Raw genomic sequence first — 23,997 nt, forward strand, 5'->3', positions numbered from 1 at the left:
CGACGTGGAGTGATCGCGCTTCGTCTCCGCGTCCGTTTCGATGCTCTCAACGTTCCGTTACGGCATCCGACGTCTCGTCCCCGGCGCGCCATCATACATCCCGGATCGTGCACGAGCGGCGTCCCATCGTGCGTGGTTTATTCCGACGTAAGCGTTTTCGCGAGCGGGTGGCGATAAGTACGCCAGGAGGCGGCCTGACACATCGCGTTCTCTCGAGCGCGTCGAGTCCGCGCCGCGCCGTGTGTCGTAAGTGAGTGAAGGAGCGCGACAACGAGAGAGAGAGAGTGAGAGGAAACGCGGCGATACGGGAGGATAACGAAAGAGACAGGGCAGACTGACGTGTGCGGGCGTGTATAGGAGTGTGCGCTGCCCCATCGGGAGTAATAAGTACAGAAACATACACGCAGCATCCTGTGTCGGATAAATAACGTGGCCAGCGTAAAAAACCGCGCGCGCCACCGGCGTCCGCATAACGACGTTCATTCAAGAATGCATTAATTACGCGCCACCGACAGTTTGAATACGTGCGTGTCGGTTTTTATATACGTGTGACGTGCGACGAGCGATTAATATATAGCCACTCGTTTTAAAGGGGGGAAAGTGAAACAACGTGCCGAGCCGGAGGTTAACGGCGAGCATTCGAAGATGCTCAAGTTCATCAGGGGGAAGGGCCAGCAGCCCACGGCCGAGCGGCAGAAACTACAGAAGGATCTCTTCGCTTTCAGAAAGGTAAGAAGGAAAGAGATGGAGAGAGAGAGAGAGAGAGACAGGTAGTGAGAAGAGAAGGAGACATTCGCAACCTGGTGAAAAGCTTTTCGCCCACACCCGATGCGAATGGGCGCGGGATGAATACCGATGGCGATGTTGCCAGCCAATTCAGTTTCATCAAAATCACTTGACTTCGGGTCATTCAGGAGTCGGGCAGGACCGATTTTGAATGAATCATTCTTGAGATTACTCGTAAAATTTTTAATATAATTTTTATAAAACAAAAACGTTATTTAAAAATCCTGTTTCGAAAAAAAGATTGCATATATAAACACGTGTTTAAAATATCGTATAATATATATAATGAAAATCTATTTTTTTTATTTATCTCTTAAAAATCTATTACTCTTTGAAATGAGATATGAAATGTTCTTTTACTCTTTTATATTTTTAGTAGTAATGAGTAATGAATTTAAAGTTGCGGCTTATAGTATATTATATAAGGTTATACTTTTTTTTATATAAGTTATAGTATATTCATAGCATCGTGCTGAAAAAATTGTGTTCCCCCATCAAATAAAAAATTAAAATCTATTAATCAGAAATAGATCATTTTTTAATTATTTTTTTAGTGAAATAACGTCTTTCAAATGATAGATTAATATGATTCTAAGCTATAATTATTTCATCTAAACCTGACTTTAACACAATTTATACATATATGTAATTCTATTAGAATATTATTAAATTTTACAATATTTTTTATATAAACAAGAAATCAAAATCATAAGAAAGAAAGCAAACATTAAAGCATATAGGTATTTATATCATTATTTCCCAATGCAAAAACAAAAATTTACAAAAGTGAAAAAAATCAAATTACTCTTTCTATTTCGATCATTTTTAATTAATTATAAAGTCTACATAAATTTTACATTTTTGGCAACGAATAGCTGGCAGAAGCAGCGATGGGTCTCTCAGACAGGTTTGAGCGATTCGTTTCGCCAGGAATATCAGGTTACCGTCTGTTCCAATAGTATCTTTTTATTGTTTGCCTGTATTCTGTTTTCTTTCTCTTTCTCTCTGCACGTTACCTGTTTTATACACGTCACTGCGAAATTTATTTATTTCTACGCAACAGTTTTCACAGCGTGTTAATTCGCGAGAAAGATGCATTCGCGACACTCATACTTTTCGCCATTGATTTATAACTCTATTAAGACTTTACTTGCAACATTTTTGTGAATCTTTCAACACGAATTTTTACGAGTCCGTTATTATTACACAGATTATCGTAACGGTTTGTTATCGGTGATTATAACTTTATTCTAACTGACCCAAAAATCATATACATATATGTATGTACTAGAAAAGTGGTCATAGCCTTAAGAAATTTTAAGTTCTCATCATGATATCATGATCACGATTTATCAAAAATTTAGATTTGTCATTATTTATCACAACATATTCGATATTCTAATAATAAATTACTAATAACATTTTTGGAAAGCAGAATATATTTAAGAAACGAGAAATAAATTATATACTATTATTCTTTTATTTTCTTTAAAACTTTATTTATAAACTGTATTTTCAATTGCCTGATATTTCCAAATATTGATATTAACAAAAATTTTTAGAGTCAAATAATATATATAAAGTCGAATTTCCGCCAATTCTGCAATATTCTTTATTATTGTATCATATAATGGGTTTATTTCATATATTATTACATTACTGTTAAAAAGAATCGTTGTCGCAGCAACAAATTACAGATCTAATTGAAATCTATTATTAATCAAACATCATCAAAACACTACACTTATTTTTATCACATATGATACATATAGTATTAATAATATTTTAGTTTTTTTTCTTTGGTTAAAATACACTTGCACAGTTGAAAAATTTGTGTTAAATTTAATAAATATCACCTGTCCCAAACGGTCCACAGAAATTTTTGTGTTAATTTAACATAATACGGATATGTTAAATGGTGACACGAATATTGTGTTAATATTTTAACATAAAATAAATGCAAACTTCAAATAAATTTAAAATAAATTATGTGTAAAATTAACATAGTTTTAATGTAAAAATTAACTAAAAAAATTATTAATTTTACATTTTATCACCCCCACTTATATTATAAAGTAAAATTAACATTTTTTTTCTGTAAATTTTAACAGATAAATCTTGTCACTAATAATACGGAACATATTTATTGTGTAAAATTAAAAATAGATATACATTGTGTTATTTTTACACTTTTTTTTAGTTGTTTTAATAATTTAACATTTGAGTCCAATTAACATAACAGCAATATGTTAAATTAACACATGAATGTGTTAAATATTTAACACAAAAATTTTAACGGGGACCGTTTTTAACAAGAAAACACAAATTTTCCAACTGTGTGTATGTAAAATATCTCTCATCTCTCGAAGCAAAATATTTATTTAATAAATTATTAATATGCTTAATATTATTATTATTTTCGCGCACGCGTGTATGCTGGACAAAATATAAATCTACTTAGCAGTACATGATAAAATGATAAGGTTTATCTATATATCTCATTTTGTACTTTAATACACATGCATCCCGTTATCTGTGCGGGCTTGTCGAAAGTAGAGGAAAACTGAAAATATATCTTGTGTAATTTTTTTATGCCCTCGATTATCTTGTCGAGATAAATGAACGTTCGAACGACCGAATTTTTGTGAAACGCCAATTGACACGCAAGAGTATTGTATGGACGTATTTACTGAAATGTTGCTCGATAAAACGGTCAATCGTGTGTAAAAATATTTGCACTTAACAGACGTAATGGTTCGTTAATTTGCGTTATTTATCCGCAAACGTTGCTGGATTCCATTCGATCGTAGATATTTGCACCGATCGTTTATGAATGTAAATGTTCAGCAGTTAAGTTCAGTAGTTATTTTAAAAACTGTCGATATTATCTGATAGTATCAGAATGTGTTTGCTTACTTAAGAAATGCCACAAATTTTATACAGCAAGAAAAGAATGCGATTTAAAAAATATATCGAAGAAAAGTGTCAAAATTAATTAAAAATTTAGACAAATTAACTTCTTAAATATATTATAACTATAATTGTTACAATAAAATAATTTCCTTATACATTTTTTTAGTTTAAAAATTAAGAAAGTTAAGAACTATACAAAAATGAAGAAATAAAAAACACAATTTATATAACTGTACGCATGAAAAATTTCAATTATTGCAAAAAATAAAGCTTATTAAAAAATTGACTGATTTTGTAACGCAATTTTAAATAATGAGTTTTAGTTTAGTACTAAACATTTTTTTGTATATTTCAATGGTTAAGGTGAGTGTTTCATAATCACTTTTCTTCTCTATAATTACAATTCTTCTCTCGAGAGATGTTTTTTTTTTTTTTTTAAAGTTGTTTATTAAGAACCATTACAAACAATCGGTGTTTTGTATTACAATAAACAGTAATTTACTTTACTTTAGGGTTGTACTTGACGGCCTGTTTGGCACTCGCAATACGCACTATTATAATTTAATATGTATTATTTATATAACCATAAAAAAAAAGGTGTTGAGATTAAAGAATATATACAGTTTTAGTTTCTTATCGCTAAAAAAATGGTTAGAAAAAAAAATGCCTAGCTTTCTTATAATTGGTTTTTGATATAAATTAAAATGAAAAATAAAAAAAAATAAACTATCTCTCGAGAGATGTGGTCGCGTCTTAGGCCATTAAATTTCCATTGACAAGGTCGGTTTCATATTAGAAACAGTTAAAAGATCTTTCTTTGTTAGCAGAATAATGTCCATATAAGACAGCCCGTTTTATGCTCACTATATTATATAAATTAAAAGCACAGATATAGTATATATCTTATTTCTAAAAATAAAATTGACACAATGACATAACATAGAAACAACTTTATCATAGAAACCACTCCAAGAATCAGTTTTTTAAATATAACTTTTTTAAGGAAAACAGGCGTAATCTCTTACGCTGCCATTACAGTAAAAGATAATTATTGATTGTGACAATTTCTAAATACTTTTTATAATACGAGAATTTTAGTCAAATCAGAGTTTTAAATCAAAAGTCTTCAAAATCATAGCTTCCATATATTGCAATCTTTAAATCGAACTCTATTTTCGAGAAATTGTTCGGATCATTATTAAAATTATTTCAACGAGAAACATAAAATTTCAACAACACGATTGATAAAATTTGACTTGGCTTGGAAGAATCTAGTTTCCACTTGCACCATATATCTCGTGGATAAGATACTTTAAAAACGACAAAAGAATGCTCATTAGTCGACGTTAGGTAACGATGAAACGAATAGCATTTGGTTGACAAATAATGGCTTAACTGTTGTATAATCGTGGTCTCTGTTAAACTGACTTTTTTTTGCTATACTTTATTAGACGCAAAATTGAATATTTAGTAAAACGAACGTGATTTTATTGCGTGTACGAAAACTCGTGGTATATAGATAAATTGCTGTGTCAATGTGCCTGTGTAATCTACAGGAAACGTCGAATTCTCTTATCAATCACACAAGTGAGTGAGAACTTTTCAATTGAATTACACGAAATCAACAAGTCAATATTGCACCTCCAATGGAAGGAGAGAAAAGCGTTATATCTTTAAAATCATCATTATTAGTTAGAAGTCTCGATTACACACAGTGCTTAAAAATTTATCAATGTACAAAAAAATATCAACATTATCGATAAGTACATTAGACATATTATTAGTTACATTGTTCATTGATAATAAAAACTGCACAGAGAGAATTTTGAATTTTCTCTTAGAATTTACCCTGAAAATCATGGTAATCGTGGGACAATATGGTATGGAAAGAATTTTATGAGAATTTCTCTGATAAATATTTATCACAATAAAAAATAATAATATCTATTACAATAAAATATAAAATTTGTTTGATCAATTTTACTAAATTGTATAGTATTTTATTGTGATAAATATTAATCAGAGAAATTCTCTTCTTTCCATACCATATTGCCCCACGATTACCATGATTTTCAGAGTAAATTCTAAGAGAAAATTCTCTCTGTGTAGAAAAAATGAAATTAGTTTTTAAACTATATTTTTTAAACTACACAATAATTTATCGATATTGATGATAGATAAATCAACTAAGCTTGTTTTAGTAATGTGAGAATTTAATAAAAGATTAAATTATTTATAAACGAAATTTTTAGAAAATAAAATTATTTTATCTCAGAATTAAATTATTGATACTACTTATAAAATATATATAGCACTTTTAATGTATTTTGAAATGAATAGAAAAAGAAAGTGTGCATTGATATCCCTTTACTATAGTAATCTCAACTTATATTACTTCAATACGTCTCTGTCTAAAATGTGGTGACGCCGTAGTGTATTATCGCGAAACCCTATAGCGATTTAATTCCCTGTGCTGTGGATTCTCAAAGAACTTCTATGAGGTTTGTGAAGAGAAAATGTTTGAGTAGAAATTCAGGTCGCAGTAATGACACTAATGACGATGAACACAATTTAGCATTCGCCATTGTTATTTTTGTTTTTTTTTTTCGCCTATAATCGTGAAAAATACAGATGTTTTTTACCATGATAAAATATTACTTTTTAGAAATTTTTTTTATATTAATTTCCTTATGCATTATCGTACTTTTTAACTTTAATACACCAAATTTTAATTTATTTGAAGTATTGATTACAATTTATTATATTTGTTTTTTTGTTAATATTAATGAAGAGTAATCAGATATTTTAGAAAGCCTTTTTCATTTCTATTAATAAAATATCATATTTTGCTTTCTCACTTTCAATAATTATTTATCTAATTGTTCAGTGATATATATAGATTTTTTTTTTTAAATCTCTATAAGTGTTGAAACTTTTTTTTTTAATATGAAATAAATACACCGATATATTGTTTAATTTTATCGCCGCAATGACAAAAGAAATATTTTAAAAGTTTTAATCGATTATTTATATATATCAATCAGTCATGTTAAACAAGTTAATGTGAATTTTTGCAGTATTTAATATATCTTACGTGAAATTTCTCGATAGCTTTATACTGAACAAGAATTTTCAATATATCAGCAGAAGCAGAAAGCAGATAAGCAATGATTACATCGGTGCATTACGTGCAAACAAAATATGATAAGATCTTTCTTTTTTTTGTGTTTACTTGGGTGAGCATTTATAACTATATCGCGTTGAATCGATAGTGTTTTTATTTGTTCATATAAATTTGCCGATGTGTGAAAATATCTTATTCTATTTATCATTTGATTTAAAATAAATAATATTTTGTAAATATATAATTCTAGATTTTTTTCTAATTAGCGCGAAATATAAGTGAAAGAGTTAGGATAATTGTTTTTTTCCGTTGTTAAAATTTGACATAAATGCATTCTTGCATCTTTTCAATGATAGAAATTTAATGGTTCAATGGACTCTCAAAACAAATACAGTTCAATCATCTTGATATTTGTTTGAACGATTTATTCTTGGTATGCAGATGACTCGAATAGCTCAGAAAATAGCGATGCAAATAGTGTCCATTCATTGGTTTACGCTCATACTATTTAAAGATAGAAAAAGAAGAGAGAAACTGGCGTAGAAAGTGCAGGTAAAAAGAAGAGATCTCATACCTAACGAACGAGAAATATTCGCCAACAGTATTTGCGTGTTGCGAACGTAGTGATCGAGAATCGTATCCTTATTCTACACACACTGAAATTCGTAAACAACTTGTCAATATCTCGCAACCGGTACAAAGTCGTTCCTGCATCTCCACTTTGAAATGCGAGAGAAACTTTTTAACTTTTATATCTCGAAGAAATACTTAAAAAAACATTTGCAGTTACGAAAAATTAAATTTAAGTTGATTTTCAGCAGTTCTTAATAAAAAGAAGATATTTAAATCGTCGCAGTGAATTCTTGGATTAGTTTTACTTTCAAATATTTTATGAAATAAATTGTAAAAATATTTAATATATTTTTTTTCTCAAGATGCGAAGTTTTCTTAATATATTTTTTCAATGTTTGCGAGTTTTATTGTGGATTTAGTTTGAAAGACAGGAAGAGCCATGCGCCTCTTTGTTGTACAGACAAGCAACTAGCAACGTTCTCGTCTTAACTCTCGTTAAGACGTATCTCTCATAAGAATCGTGTCTATAGTACAACTTGCAGGTACCTTTTCTCATGGAAATGGTTCTCGAGACAAGGTCTCCCAGAGGACCACCGGTTTTTCTAATCATATAGTGAAGGTTGATATAGATATCGAGAATTTTTAATGAAATTTCCGTATTTGAAAAATGTTTGCCAAGAATCTTGGGTCAAGCAGAAAATCTATCGTTTATGTACATTTTTTATATACAATGAAGCTGATTATAAAAGTTGTCGTTTATTGAATAAATTTGAACTGACAACGATGACGGTTTTTTCCAGCGATCTCGCTTGAATAAAATCCTGTTATAAAAAATCTGAATATTTTTTCTGGACAGTTCGTACATTTAAATAAATTAGCATTATGCTTTGTTTGCGAAACTTTTTTTCTGATTTTGAGCATTTGCAAAGAATTAAAATTATATGATAAAAGTTTTGAACAAAATATAGAATGCAAAGAGAGCAGATAATATTCATCTTCTTTCCTTGACTTTAACTTTAATAGTTTTATTTTTATTAATAAGTACTTTTTTTAGATAGTATTATTTTTAATTACAATGGAGTTCTCTATTAAAAGAGAATATTGAATAGAGGAAGTATCTCTGTTACATTTTTTTCATATTTAATATTAAATATCTTAATAAATGTGAATAAATTATATATTTCTTAAATGAATGAAATATTAATAAATATATAAGTTTTTTTGAATTACTAAGAATCTAAATAAATAAGGTTTATATGTATTTAAGTGCATAATAAAGTTTGTTAATTGCACTCCAGAAATTAATTCACGAAAAGTTTTTTATCTTGCGTGATTGAACTGTCTTTGTTTATGGTTATTGGTCATGCTATAATATTCCAAACAGCATTTTTTTTCTTTTTCATGCATGGATAATTTTCTGCATCAATATAGTATAACTTTTTTAATTATAGGTATTAATACTAGATTTTTTTATTAGATATTTATACTAATTAATGATTTCAAATAAAATTACTGTATGTTCAAATAGTTAAAAAGTTGAAAAAAAAGTTTAAAATTTCAAAAAATAAAATCCCGAGAAGAATCTTAAATCATGAAATTTTAAAATAGCGAGAAGTCTTGATATATACACTTTGCGTATCTCTATAGATTTCGGTTTCGGCGAAAACGTATTAAGAATTTACGGCTTCAAGACGTTTGTATACCCTACGAGAATCGCGAGATATAATTGGCCGTGGGAAGGGACAGAAATAAATGAATCCACGTAAGTTTGCGGGCATCGCGTAACAACAATATTTTATTGGCACCATTCGAGCGGAGCTTTATTAACTGCTGGTTGCTTTTTGAAGGCACGTTTACCACATTATATGCTGACGTACGCATACGATAAGCCACACTCGATTAACGGGTACTGTCAAAATCTGACTCATCGCGAGAGAATCGTGCTAACTAATTCCGCAGCACAAACTTTCGTTCAAATCAATTCCAATACCGTTACACTATAGTCGTTTCACGATCCTTAATGCCGTTTGTAATTATATCCTGAGGGAATTAAATAGTAAAAACCAGATGGAGGTGCTTAAACCTATTATTCGTGGAATTTTAGAAGAGAAACCGAGAATTACAAAGAATTAATAATCAACATTAATTGGAAAATTGAATTAAATATGGAAAGTGGCTATTTATTTCTTACATTTGATGAAATACATATATATATTTTTTTTTTTATAAAGCACATTATATGGACGCGAAATAAGTAATTGTAATACTGCGATACTTTTCAACATTGCAATTAATTCATTTTCTAATGCTTTCATAATATAAATGAATATGTGTACTTATGATTTTTATTATTTTTATAATGATTATTACATGTGTTTAGAGAGTATTGAGAAATACAATACATTACACTGTTATATTTAAGAGTCAACGAGAAGCTTTTTTAATTGAGTCCAAGTATGAAAATATCATGTTAAAAATTGTCGAATGACGAAATTGTTCTGTTCTCAATTAGTGTGAATTAGAAATGCAATAATAATAATCTTTGACGTAAACAAATTAAACAAGAAATCAGTTTACGACATTAAAAAATTAAACAAAATCAACCATTGCTACTATACTCTTGTTTGTTGCAGACGGTGCAGCATGGTTTTCCGAACAAACCGACCGCTCTCGCTTGGGATCCGAGTCTGCGGGTGATGATCATTGGCACGGCATCCGGTGCTATCAAGGTGTATCCTTTTCTTTTGTTGCTTTTCTTGCTCCTTGCCTTCGTATCTATCCTCACTTTCTTTTCGTTTCGTATTTATAATATCTGATCTGAAGGGCAACCATACTCTTATATAGAGCTCGAGGTCTGTATTAAAATTTATTAATTCTTTATTTCTTAGAAAAAAGAAATACGAGAGGTTTCAATTATTAAATAATATATATATGTACATATATATCATAATATAAATAATTATCGTGATGTCATAAAAATCCTTTTAAGCTTTTAATATCTTTTACGACTTTTTTATTGCTGCAGTAAGAAAATCCGTTTCGTAATGCTGTGAGAGCAATTGCTTAACAAAGACTCCATAAATCAGTTGTGATTTATTTTACAAACTCGCACTTTGGTTAGAACATGACATTATTTAAAAATATTTAATCACGCTTAGAATATATGAGCCCGTACGATAGTGTTTGTATATAGCAATTATGCAAACGTTATGCGAATATAGTTGTTTTTAATTAAAAGACTCGATGTAAGAGCATTTTTTCTAACTTAATTTTTTTACAAGATTTTTGACAAGATTAATCTAAGTCTTTATTTTTTAATTTTTATTTAGATTCTTGCAAAACAATGGATTAGATTACTGTCGCATTGAACTATTCAATTAGGAATAAACTGCATTTGCATAATGCAAGATTCAATCGAAATATCGATTGTTTGCAAAAGTATCTATGTAGTCAACATTTGATTGAAATGTTCGACTGCGAAGGACTGCTGACACATTGACCAGTTTTATTACATATGCTTATTTCAGGGACATGATATTTCGTAATTGTTTTACATTATTAAGAAAGTCGCCAATCGTACACTTGATGAAAGATTAAAGCTTCGTTGACAAAATCGTTAAAAAAAAAGTCAGCGCGAATTCTGTTTTGTAATACTTCGGTGCTCTCGTTTCCCGACCTTGTGTTATCGTCATTTACCTAATCCATACACGTGTATGTAGGGATTATCGATCCAACAAAAAGCCCATTTACAATATTAACCGGAAATTGCCTCGAGCCACACCGTAGTTCAAATTTATCGCCAATGCAAATTTGCATATTTGCAACATAATATAAATGTAAATATAAATATCCAAACGTAAATATAGATATTGTCATTTGTCTGAATTAAATTCATCGTACTGAATAACACATTTAACCTTTTTTTTGTTCTTATAGAAAAGGAAATATCCGATTTTCGTAAATAATTTCAAGCTAAACTTATTTCTTAATTCCTTTTTTATTAATTGTGTATTTTTTTTTCTTTTTCTTTTCTTTTTATTTTTTATTAATTGTAAGTCAGGAAATTCTATATTTTAACAAAATTTAAGGGAATATATATTTATTTATATATTATATAATATGAACAATTTGTGAGCTCATTTTTTGTGCAATAATCTTTCTTTCGATAATACTGTATAATATTTTCGATAATATACGGTATTAATAAATTTATTGTTTTAGAAAAATAATTTTCTGAAAATTTACACGTATACTGGTATAGCACTCGAAGGTATAAACTGTAATTTAGTTTACTAAACTAGGAAAACTAAGAATTATATGAATAATTTGCAATTTGAGAATTATTTTATCGGTTCACAAGAAATTTGCACGCTTTTTCCTGCTTTTGTCGATGCTATTAAACGGAATGTTAGATGTGTCGAAATGTAATTAACACGTCGGCAATTTAATGTCTGTTTAATATTGTGCGCGCACAGTCGGCAGATGCTTCCAAGGACTACGTAATCGCCAGATAATCGTTATTATTTCGCAATAGATATATGTATGTACGATTATCTCTTTGCACGGCACACCTCGCATTGAGGAAACCTTCGGATATACGCACAACTGCGATACGCGATATCGTGTTTTAATCCGACATACAAGCGTACGCGCTATATTTGAACTTAATCGCGAACCTCTTAAACTTTCCCCGTAGCTTGAAGCAGCTTGAACGACGATACTTTATCTACTTTCCGTTTTTAGACACGACGAGTTTCTATCGAATAGAGTAGTCTACAAACATATGGCTATATAAATGGAATAAAATGGATGAAATAGTTTTAGTTCGAAAAAAGTATTTTAGTTAGAATAAAAACGAGCAAGCCTTAGCTAGTTTCTGCGGCTGCAGAAAATATTGATCGAAAGTAAAAAGTAGGTGACGTCTTGGTGCTAAATAAAATGCTGCACAATGTTAGAATGTTAAATTTAGCAGCGCAAAATTTCTTATTTGATTAACAAATACTTCAAAAAAAAAATTAAGATTAGGAAAATAATTTCGTGTTATTAAAATTTTATTGAATCGTATAAAGTTATTATCGAAATTTTAAATCGTGTATTTTTTAATTTTAATATAAATATGAAATTTAATATGAAAAACTATATACGAAATTATAAGTTGATGGTATTAGGTAAATTAATTAAGTTAATTCGCTAACGTGCTTGTATATTGAAAGATTTGATACAAAAAATAGTTACCTAAAATCGTTCTTATTTAAAAATTATAGAAAATTTTCTCCGAATTTTAAAATGTTTTTTTCACTAATTTTCTTTAAAAAACAAAATTGTCCGATTGAATTTTTCAAGAAAATTGATCTTAAAGATACAGAGAGAAATGATATCTAGTAAATTTTCTTTTAAAGTCATTTAAAATATAGTTTGCGATTATGCAAATATGCATTATCATTGTCAGCTTGATGACATAATAATTTTGTCCCATTCATCATGAAATATGTTGCAGAATTCGCAAAGTATACACTTGCATATATTCAGCAACTATTTCTTCGTATATGTAATTCTTACTATGTCATCACATTAAATCAATTATTCTTAAATTAGGAGTCGCAAGTTTTATCTCACGTGTGTCACTTTCCTGCGTCAGCGTTTTACATGTTTATACAATATTATATAATTTTTTTTTTAATTCCTTGACTCGACCATCAGTTTTGGAAGGCCAGGCGTAGAATTTTACGGACAACATACCGTCGAAAGTGGTGAGAATGCCGTCACAAAGATCATCCCACTGCCGAAAGAGGTAATTGATGTGTTAATTATACATATATAATTGCATTATTATCCCAAACTCGTACTCATAATGAAAGTATTTTAAACTGGTTCTATCTAAAAAAAAAAGGTGTTTTCTGAAAAGTGATAGTTGATATGTTTGATGTATATAAAAAAATTTTTAATCATTATTTATATTTAAGATACACACATTATATATATTGATTATATCTATTGATTTAATATTATTCTTAAAAAAATCTTAATTTAAACTAATCTTTGAAATTTCTATATTGCAATAAATGTCATTCTTTCATTTATTTATGAATAAGTAATTTAAGTAATTTGATTTGAAAAGTATTAATGACTAAAGATCAGCAAAACAATAAAATTATATTTGTTAATCAGTTTTCCCCAATCTACTTTTATTACATTATTTATACATATATACAATTCTATTTATATATGTACAATTTTTGTTTTCTCATTTATATTTAATCTATTTTATATCTTCGTGTGTATGTGTCATTCAATTTACGTAGAAAATTATCAAGGTGCTAATTTACGAAATTCTATAACATATCACACCGATAGTATAATGCGACACCATGTTTCGCTTATTCGGCAATCGCGACTGATTGCATAATCCCGACACCACATACAATGTGCATGTGCACGCATGTACGGATAAGTAATACACGAGTGCAACGACATTACAATGATGCATCGCAATTAATGCTGCAGTGTAAAATGTATAGGGGCGATATAGAAAAAAGAAAAAAAATTTGTGTGTATATGCGCATCCCCGAATATTCAATTCTTCTTCTATCAATATACAAATGTTTATCTGAACTGTAATTAGATATAAAAATTTCTGACGTATCGATAACAATCTTATGTGATTTAATATTTATAGCAAAATATATTTTTAAATAGAGAAATCATAAGATTAATTATTTTAATTGTAATTGTTTTATTGTAATTGTAATTTAAGTATTGTTATAAATATACGTTTATATGGAGACTAAACTTTTTTTTAGAGAATTATATGTTAATAATAATAATCAGTAATAAAACTATTTTAATTATTTTAATATATTTCTAAATATGAAAAATATATTAATGAATTTGTTATAAAAATTGACTACTACACAAAGCATAAATATTGAAAGCAGTTATTTGAAAATTTTTGTGGATCCAAAAGTTCTCAAAATTTGTCTAAAGCTGATAATTGATTGAAAACGTATATTTTTCATAACATTATACATTTAAACGAGGTGTGGCCTGTTAATTGAATCGCGTCTATATGATTGCACAACGATACAAGTCTGTTATCACGATAAGCAGTTTCAAGCAAATCTAGAGATAAGATAGGCGTCTACCCTATAATAAAGATCTTTAACATTAACTTTCATTAAATTTTAGATTTATTTTAGTTGCAGATTTTTTAAATTAAAGTTTTACGTATGATAATTATATAATAGCAATACTTATTGATTAAAAAGAATATAAGAGATGATTCGTAAGAAGTCAAGAAATTGCGCAAGCATTTCATGTAATAATAATGATAGGAGAGAGTAGCCGTTAAAATGTTTACTATATGCAATAATAATGATGGGAGCAACAATTATTAATGTTTACTACGAAGCGTGTTATTACTTACATGCGCTATTATTTTTATCAAACATGCGCGCCGACTTTCTATAAAACGAGATGAAAACTGTTATTAAAACTTTTTGTCGAATAAAATATTAAATAATAAAATAAATAATATAAGAATGAGATGCATAGAAAAAAGCCAAGCATTTTTATATATGAAAAAACGTATTTATTTATCTATTCTAGGGGAATCTCGTCCCAATAATCTTGATTTTAATGCATTTATGTATAGAAGTGAAGATACTGATTGATCTTGACATTTCAATTTATGCTCATACACGATATATTTTTGTAAATATGAAGACGTTTTTTAAAATAGTATTTTACGGTCGTTTTGATATGCCATATTATTACAGGGTCGCCTCGTGTCCTTGTGCGATGACAATTCGTTACATTTATGGGAAATCAATGAATGTTCCATAGTAGAAACGAAATCATTGGAGGGTAATATGAAGAAGATCTCCGCGATATGCCTCGAATCTAGTGGAAAACATCTTTTGTTGGGAACAGAAGCGGGCAACATCTATTTGCTAAACTATGAGACTTTTGTCATGTCGGACAATATTATCTATCAAGAAGTCGTGATGCAAAAGTAAGTGATTAGATTAGAAGTTACCCATTATTTTCTCATTTAACCTGAATTTTTATTATTTTATTTTTTATATTTCGAGCTAAGCTAAGCATGTCAACAAGATCGTGCAAAGAACTTTGTCTATCATAAAAATTTTCATTATCGCAATTCTATACAGAATAAAAATGATCAAAGTGAATCACAAAATTGATTTACTTTTATTATCTTTATTAAAAGATCTAATGGCCTAAAAATTTTGAAAGAAACTAAAATATTAATAAGAAAAAAAAATATATATTACAATTATTTTTTAATAGATTATACTTTAATGTGTGTATACACTTATTTTTCGATTTATAAATTATTTGCGACAAAAAAGAGTTACTTTATATAAAAATTATTAAGCTACCTCTATCGTATAGCGTTCCGGAAGACTACAAGAAAAACCCAGGAGCAGTCGAAGCCATAGCCGAGCAACCAGGACATCCAGACAATATTCTAATTGGTTACAATCGAGGCTTGATGGTGTTGTGGAACAAAGCCACTCCAGGAGCCCAACAAGTAAGTGTTGTTTATATGTCCTTACGTATACACGATTACACTTTGGCAAATGCAACATTCGTACGCTTACACGCTTTCCTCAAATCAACACATTGTGGGTCAATGTTTAATCCTGCTAGCCCGTTCGTTTCCGATATACATTTGATTTGAGTTTAAATGGATCTTTATATTAATGTGATTATTTCTATTTTAATGTAATCTTATTTATTATTGAATTTTTTTGTAAATTTTTTATAAATACATATTTTAAAGTAGAAAATTAGTGAATTTATAAAATTTAAAAGTATTATAAGAAAAATGTAAAAAGATTATTAGACTACAACAAAAAATATTAAATCTTGTGCATTTTTTAAAACTTTACATTTTTAAGGTATATCCTTTTCTTGAATGTTTTATTCAAAAAAGGTCTTATTGCCTTAGAAAAGACTTTTTATTTTTCTAATTAGAAAATAGTAAAACGTAGGAATATTCAGTTTTAATCTAATAATAATTCTCACCAAAACCGTAAAGTTTTTTATTGCGTCTTAAAAGACGAAAATTAATTGACGTGGAATCGAAAGGGGAACGGCAGAGTTAAAGACGGATTGTGACATGGTATCGCTCGTTCTGATTGTCGTTTGTGTCTTTGGTGGTCTTTGGAACGCGCAGCTGATGGGTTTGTTTTCGCGTGCGCAGACATTCGTCTCCACGCAACAGCTGGAATCGGTCCACTGGATCTCCGAGAATCGTTTCGTCTCGTCGCACAATGATGGTTCGTACGCGTTTTGGAGCCCGGGTAGCGACGTCATGCCGGAGCCCACGACACTTTACGGCCCGTTTCCGTGCAAGGCCGTCACCAAGATCCTCGTATATCCTACCTCTGAGTAAGTCATTTGGCTAATCGCTAAATGATACATCTCTTCATATGAACTTGACTAAGTTTTGCATTTTTCCGTAGACACGGCGAGATCGTTCTATTCTCCGGTGGTATGCAACGTGCCAGTTACGGAGACCGACACACAATCACCGTTATGACCAAGGATAAACACTTAGTTTTCGATTTCACGTCTAAAATCATCGACTTTTTTACCGTTTTCGCCGAGGAAGTAGAAGGAGGAAATAACGAAAGCTCTGTTAATCCGGAAGCGCTCATAGTGCTAGCCGAGGAAGAAGTGGTAGCTATCGATTTAACCAATCCCGAATGGAAGATGATGCCTCTGCCTTATTTAGTATCTCTCCATGCGAGTGCGGTGAGTATCCTTAACTAAAGAAGAAATAACTAAGAGAAAAAAATCGCGCTATAATAGATGTGAAGGTACGAACAACTCTTGTACATCGTAGGTGACCTGTTCCCAACACGTGCCCAATGTACCGGAGGAACTTTGGGAGGCGATCGTAGCTGCAGGTAAAGCACAAACGGAGCATCTTTACTCGGACAAGGTGTGGCCCATCAACGGTGGAAATTTCCTCTGTCCGATAAATCTTAATAAGCTTAAGAGCAGAGAACTACTGCTCACCGGGCACGAGGACGGTACTGTGAGATTCTGGAACGCGTCCGACGTTTCTCTGACTCCGCTGTACAAATACAACTCGTCGATTCTGTTCACCGGCGAGCACTTGGACGTTCTCGAGCAGCCGCCGGAGGATGACGAAGACGAGTGGCCACCGTTCAAGAAAGTGGGAATCTTTGATCCGTACTCTGACGATCCGCGACTCGCCGTGAAGAAGGTTCTCCTTTGTCCATTATCCTCGACATTGGTAGTTGCGGGTACAGCTGGCCATATTATCACCGCCATCATCTCCTCGGAAGCGGTCAACAAGGAGATAAAAGCCGTCACAATGAACATTGTCAACGATCGCGACGGATTCGTGTGGAAGGGTCACGATCATCTACCACCGAGAACGACAAGTATATCATTTGCGGTCGGATTTCAACCACAGAGTCTTCTTCAGTTGTATCCACCGGCCGCCGTCACGGCTTTAGCATTGCACAGCGAGTGGGGTCTGCTTGCCGCCGGGACAGCGCACGGTCTCGCGGTCTTCGATTATACTAGAACGAAGGCCGTTAGTGTCAAATGCACGCTTAATCCAAACGGTAAATAATTTAATTTATTAAAATTAATTTATAATTAATTTTAATAAATATAATAATAAATATAATAATTTATTTAAAACTAATTAAAATAATTAATTAAAACTAATTAATTTATAATTTGTTTAATGGTAAATAAATATTTAAGATAATACGAAGTTGTATTTCTGTCTTTGCTTGCTCTTTTATATCAATGTTGAGAATAAATATTGCTGTCTTAATATTTTACAGATCTCTCCGGTGCAGGTGATACTCCTATCTCCCGGCGAAAGTCATTTAAAAAATCTCTTAGGGAATCTTTCAGAAGATTGAGGAAAGGACGCTCGCAACGTCGGGCGAACGCTAATAGTCCTACACGAAATACTGCGCCGGAAAAGAAGAAAGAAAGGTAAGATTAATCATTAAGAATGCACAAAGAAAACAAATATGTAAGTATTATTACTTACTAAATTTACTTACAGTGTTGCTTCTTCTCCGAGCGGAGATTTATCACCGGCAGTGGAAGTAAAACCAGTAGAGAGACAAGTGGAAGCGAGACCCGTTGACGACGCTCTAGGCTCTATGGTTCGATGCGTATATTTTGCCAGAAGTTACATTATTAGCTGTTAGTATCTTTTTTTAAATATAAATCGACAACAATGATACACAAAAATAACTCAATACATTTGTTTTGCGCAGTACAAAATACGACACCTACACTTTGGGCGGGCACAAATAACGGTACAGTATACGTCTTCACGTTGGCTATACCAGCCGGTGTGAGAAGAACGGAAGAGGACGTTAACTGTACTCTGGGTAAGGAGATACAATTGAAGCATCGCGCGCCCGTAATCGCGATCACGATCCTTGACGGATCCAGTGTGCCGTTACCGGAATCTTACGAGGCCGAGAAGGGCGTGATGCCTGGGCCCGATATGACTTCCCCACATAGAGTCGTAATCGCCAGCGAGGAACAATTCAAAATCTTCAATCTTCCGTCCCTGAAGCCGCACTGCAAATACAAGTTGACCGCGCACGAAGGATCTAGAGTACGAAAGACAGGTTTCGCCAAGTTCTCGTGTCCTGTCGAGCCAGCGGGAATTCATGAAGAAACTTGCTTACTTTGCTTAACGAATCTTGGTGATTGTCTGGTGCTTAGTATACCGGAACTGAGGAGACAGTTAAACGCCGCAGCGATCAAGAGGGAAGACATTAAGTGGGTAGCTTTTATCTTTAATATATTTTAATTGACAAATATGGTTTGCAAATAACGTATATTTTTTTGTTTTTCAGCGGTATTTCCTCCTTAATATTTACAAAAGCCGGAGAAGCGTTGTATCTTCATTCGAGTTCGGAGCTCCAACGAATTTCCCTGTCAGCCGGGAAAGTAACGAAAGCGCAATGCGTGCTCAATTTGCCACCGCGCGCTAGATCGTTGACAGAAAGGCCGGAAAACGTTAACGAAGTCGCGCAGGAACAAGGCGTCGTCGAAGGCGCGGCTGAAACCGAAGGGGAGACGCAAGAGAGTCAGCCAACGGTAGCGAACCGAGTTATCACGGAAAATGGCATAGTGGGTGGGAGTGAGTATGCTGATATCTATATATTCTTATCTATAATTCTTATATATTCTTGATAAATAGTCAAAAGAGATAAATATCTTTTAAATTAATATTTTTTATACACACCGCAATAGAATACATCTCACCGGCTTTTGTGTAAACGCGATTGCTATAAGATGTGTAACCCTGCTTGGCATACTTTGTATAACCAGCCGCATATATTTGTGCGTTTGTCCATGTTTTGAGCCTAATCATAACAGATCACCATTGATCGAATTTGCTATTTGTGTTAATTAACGAGACATTAGGGAATGTCGTTATTCGTAATAGTGCCACTTAGTGTCGATGTGAACGCATGTCTTTTAGCTGGGGAAGAAGAATCTCCGAAGGAACCGTCGCTGCGACCAGCTACGAGTAGTATAGATGTAAATGGGGAGGACGATCGTCAGGATTTAAGTTCTATCGGAGACATTACAATCGACAGTGTTAAAGATCATTTACTGTAAGTTTAGTTGATATATTTTCCGACATTTTATTTATTATCATTTGCTTATGCGTGCAGTAAAATTATTTTTTTTCTAATTTTGAGTTTGATAGACTGCAATTTTTAGTTATATCACTTTTATACATATACCATATTAATTTGTACATGTAAACATATTGCATAGTTCGATAGTTTCTTTCATCGCTGTATAAATTAATGCGTGTTTGATGTACTTGCCATTTTTGGCAGTAACAGTTCACTTTTCAGAAACGCAACGTCTTCCGAAGATCTGCACAATCGTTTGGCAGGGCTTAAGATGGAGGTTACTTCACGATCTTCCGAGGTATCTACGCAGAATCAATCATTAGTGGTGAAAACTACCACTGTGGTTACTCAAACTACAAATAGCACGACTGCTAATGGTGAAGTCGAGACGAGTCAAGCTAACGAATCGCAACACGTAAACAGTAAGTGTAAGAAATTGCAATTGATATAAATATGATCGTATCTTGATCATCTGATTATTAGACTGTATCGACGATTCATTAAAAAAAAAAGATTTTTAATATACTTGTGTAATAGCTTGTTATAAATGGGTTTTTGCACGATTTATCAAGTATTTTCTAAGTCATACACAAATTTTACTGATTTTTCAGATTCATTAATTCGACACGATTCGACGGATTACGAAAATTCATATTCATTATATTATACAGTTGATCTAATTAATTATATTGTCTTTGTCTTCCAACGCTTTGATAATTTTTGTTTCGTTCTTTCTACTTCTATGTTATTACGTTATTATTTTCATTATCGTTTTGTTTGTGGCATTTGTTTTATTGCGCAGGCACTATGGTAGAACGAGAGATACGCAGCGGTATCGAGACAACAACAACACATGCTACCATCACTCTACCCCCAAACGTCGAGGTCAGCAAACGGCACTAAATATTACAATTAATTGGTGTCGACCGTTGCCTCGATATTAATTTCTTGTTGATGCTTTAGCATCTAGTGTTGTGTGCCATTAACAAATTGATTTCCCGCTACTAATTGCACTAGCTTTTAATTCGTTTGAGATTTTGTTTATTCATTCCCCCGCTACTCTTTCTCTCTTTCGCCGCTCTTTATGCGATATTCATTAATCAACCTAACAACACTAAAGTAGATATCAAGTTTATAATTATTAACTCTTATTGCTTTTTTATTATATAAGATATATAATATATAATATATATTATATAATATATATATTATATTATTATATATAATATTAATTATAATATATATTATAATATATATTTTCATTATGTAAGATATATAATATAATATAAATACACATATATTTCTATATATAAAGAAATAAATAAATATTTCAATATCACAGATTAATGCCGCGGATCTGGCCAACTTGGAAGTCACCACGACTACAGTGACAACTACTACAGAAAGAGCCAAGGCGCCGTTAGCTAGGCCAGAGGAAGTTGGTTCGTAGGCCTGTTCCATATCCATTTCTCCACGCTGACCATGCATCGATTTCGCGCTCCGTTTACAGAGCCATCAGTAATTGGTTATTCTTATCTAACCAACGTGTATACAGCGGTATGCGATATAGATAGGATTTATATATCGTAGATTTTTTTAAAAAAGTCTAGATTTCTACGCAGCATTTTTACGTAGCGTTTAATCATGCGCGAACGACGAGTGGTTAGGTTTTAATATAAACTTTATGCATTTCTCATTGACATCCATCATTGCATTCTACTTGAAGTATTCCAAACGAGTGACTTTTGGAATTGGCGAAGAATCAATGATTTTTAACGAAAATAGGCCTAGAAACTGTTTTATTTATCCTATGATATACTAAAAATTCTCGCTATGTTTTCCTTTAGATAAGAAATTTTAAGATTTTAATTATTAATCGAGAGCTCGAGATAAGGACATTTTTTGCGGATAAAAGAGATACCGTATCAAAATATTAAATTTTACAAATAAACTTAGAATATTTTTATCATAAGAATTATTATATCGTTTTATACGGCCAATTTTAAATGTTCATTAATTTAGCGATAAATCTGGTGCATCTACAATTGATCTACAATTATACTGACGCATATGATCAGCATAATCATAGATCTTTTGAAAACAAGATTATAATTTATCGAGAGATAGAGACGACAATGATGAAACATCACAAATCGTGAATTTTTATGGCAGCCTTAACTTTACTCTTTATACGTTATTACTTTATATATTTCTAATTATTATATAAAATCACGCGCGACTTAAGCTATCCATAGTATTTGAAGTATTTTGGATGTCTTGTGAATTTTTCACGAGAAAGAACGCAGAAAGTATGCAGTAACTTGCGGTGCGATATAAAGATGCTTCAAACAAGGAAAAAATATAGCTACTTAAGTAGAATTATATATATTTGACGAACAATTAAGGAAATTAAGCATGGCAAATTTTGGACGGAATGTCTGTCGATGAGAACGCGTTAAAAATATATTTTTTATCGATGTTGCTTAATCGTTATGTTTCCCCTCTCTTCGTTTTACCGAGGAGTATGTAATCGAAGCTTCGAGGAAATTCTCGAATACTCGAGAACGCTTACATATACATACTATGATACCGATATAGTTACTTCACTGTTGCATTTATTCAGTCTTTTTTTTTCTTAGACAGAATAATCGCATGGATTAGTCTTTAGCGATGGATAATTACTGCAAAATGTGTTTCTGTCTTGTGTTACTTTATGAATTCTTACAAAGATATTATATATATCTTTTTATATCGATATACATATTTCATAGCTTGCTGCTATAATGCAGGAAGGCACCGATTATATTGAATATCTATAATTTTGATCTCAATAGAATTGTCATGGGAATAGTATAATTCACCCCTATATCTGAAAATTGCATTTTTTTCTTAATCATGCACCAATAATTTTACAAAATTATACATAACATTTTACAAAAAAAATACAATAATGAATATAAGCGAGTTCGAAATGCAACAGACTGACAGAGGTGTAACCCTCCTTATCAATCATATATTTGCATTAACTTAATTCTCCTTTTTTAAAAACTGATCAAAATTTTAACCGATGAACATTTCAATTTTTAATATGTATTGATGATAAATACCAATTATTCTTAATGCGATGAAGATAAGTTTTAATTTTTGTAGATAAGTTTTAATCTTCCTTTTAATTTTACAATTCTTATTCACGATTGTTTATTGATTTTATTTTATTTTATACTCTAAAGAAAGCATAATGTATTGTATCATATCTCGCACATCCGTGCTTCAAAAGAAACAAAAAAAAAGTTGGAGTGGATTTCAATTAATTAGAGCTTAGGAACATCACTAATGATTCTTTATTTTATTGAATCAACGCCGAGTTTGCCGAGATATGTACACTTAACATTGTAAATTGTTTTTTACTTTGATAAAGTAATGTATAGTGTACACACAAGATGAAATTGATAAAAAAAACACTGCCCCCCCGAAACTTTCCTATCCAATACTGTTAAATACCGATTGTAATATGTCATATATTGAATGCCTATATTATGAGAAAAATATATAAATAATTATTGCTGTATTTTCTATTTCAAATCGTGCTACGTTGTTTATTCTCCTAGAGTGCCTTCTAGAATGACTTTCCTTAATATATATCTTTACATGCTTTAGAATCTATGATTTGCAATAGGATTTATCGTTATCTTAAGAATATTATTAATAAAATTAATAAAATTCTGTATTTTATATACTAATCAAAATTTTTTTCAATTAGGATACTAAAAATATCTAAGTTATAGACTTAAATGCATATGTAAATGAAGAAGAAATTTGTGAATGTACAAAATAGCAAATATAGTATTACTTTTATAATTATTGTATGTATATACATATACATCTGACAATGAGAATTTAAAAAACGCGCGT

The 23,997-nt window shown here is 31.2% G+C and overlaps 1 protein-coding gene across 10 annotated transcripts; it reads left to right on the forward strand.

Annotated features, from left to right (window-relative positions):
* Positions 1-23,667, forward strand: L(2)gl (LLGL domain-containing protein l(2)gl). Of its 10 annotated transcripts, XM_083056831.1 has the most exons (17): positions 2-524; positions 593-729; positions 10,030-10,127; positions 13,097-13,187; positions 15,172-15,407; positions 15,809-15,947; positions 16,596-16,810; positions 16,885-17,176; positions 17,268-18,021; positions 18,250-18,406; positions 18,480-18,622; positions 18,697-19,213; positions 19,291-19,577; positions 19,923-20,058; positions 20,290-20,507; positions 20,888-20,970; positions 21,428-23,667. In XM_083056831.1, exons 2-17 carry the CDS (start codon positions 646-648, stop codon positions 21,533-21,535), a joined length of 3,558 nt encoding a protein of 1,185 aa, XP_082912957.1. In that variant the 5' UTR covers positions 2-524; positions 593-645; the 3' UTR covers positions 21,536-23,667. The 10 variants fall into 10 exon arrangements, 8 of the variants coding, with proteins under 8 accessions (XP_082912963.1, XP_082912957.1, XP_082912953.1 ...); XM_083056837.1 differs by having other exon boundaries at positions 1-729; positions 20,308-20,507; XM_083056827.1 differs by having other exon boundaries at positions 2-729.
* Positions 23,668-23,997: the final 330 nt, after the last annotated feature.

The sequence above is a fragment of the Prenolepis imparis genome, unplaced genomic scaffold, assembly GCF_030444845.1.
Source record: "Prenolepis imparis isolate NDT839.2.m4 unplaced genomic scaffold, iyPreImpa1.0 SCAF_2, whole genome shotgun sequence".
NCBI classification, from domain to species: Eukaryota; Metazoa; Arthropoda; class Insecta; order Hymenoptera; family Formicidae; genus Prenolepis; species Prenolepis imparis.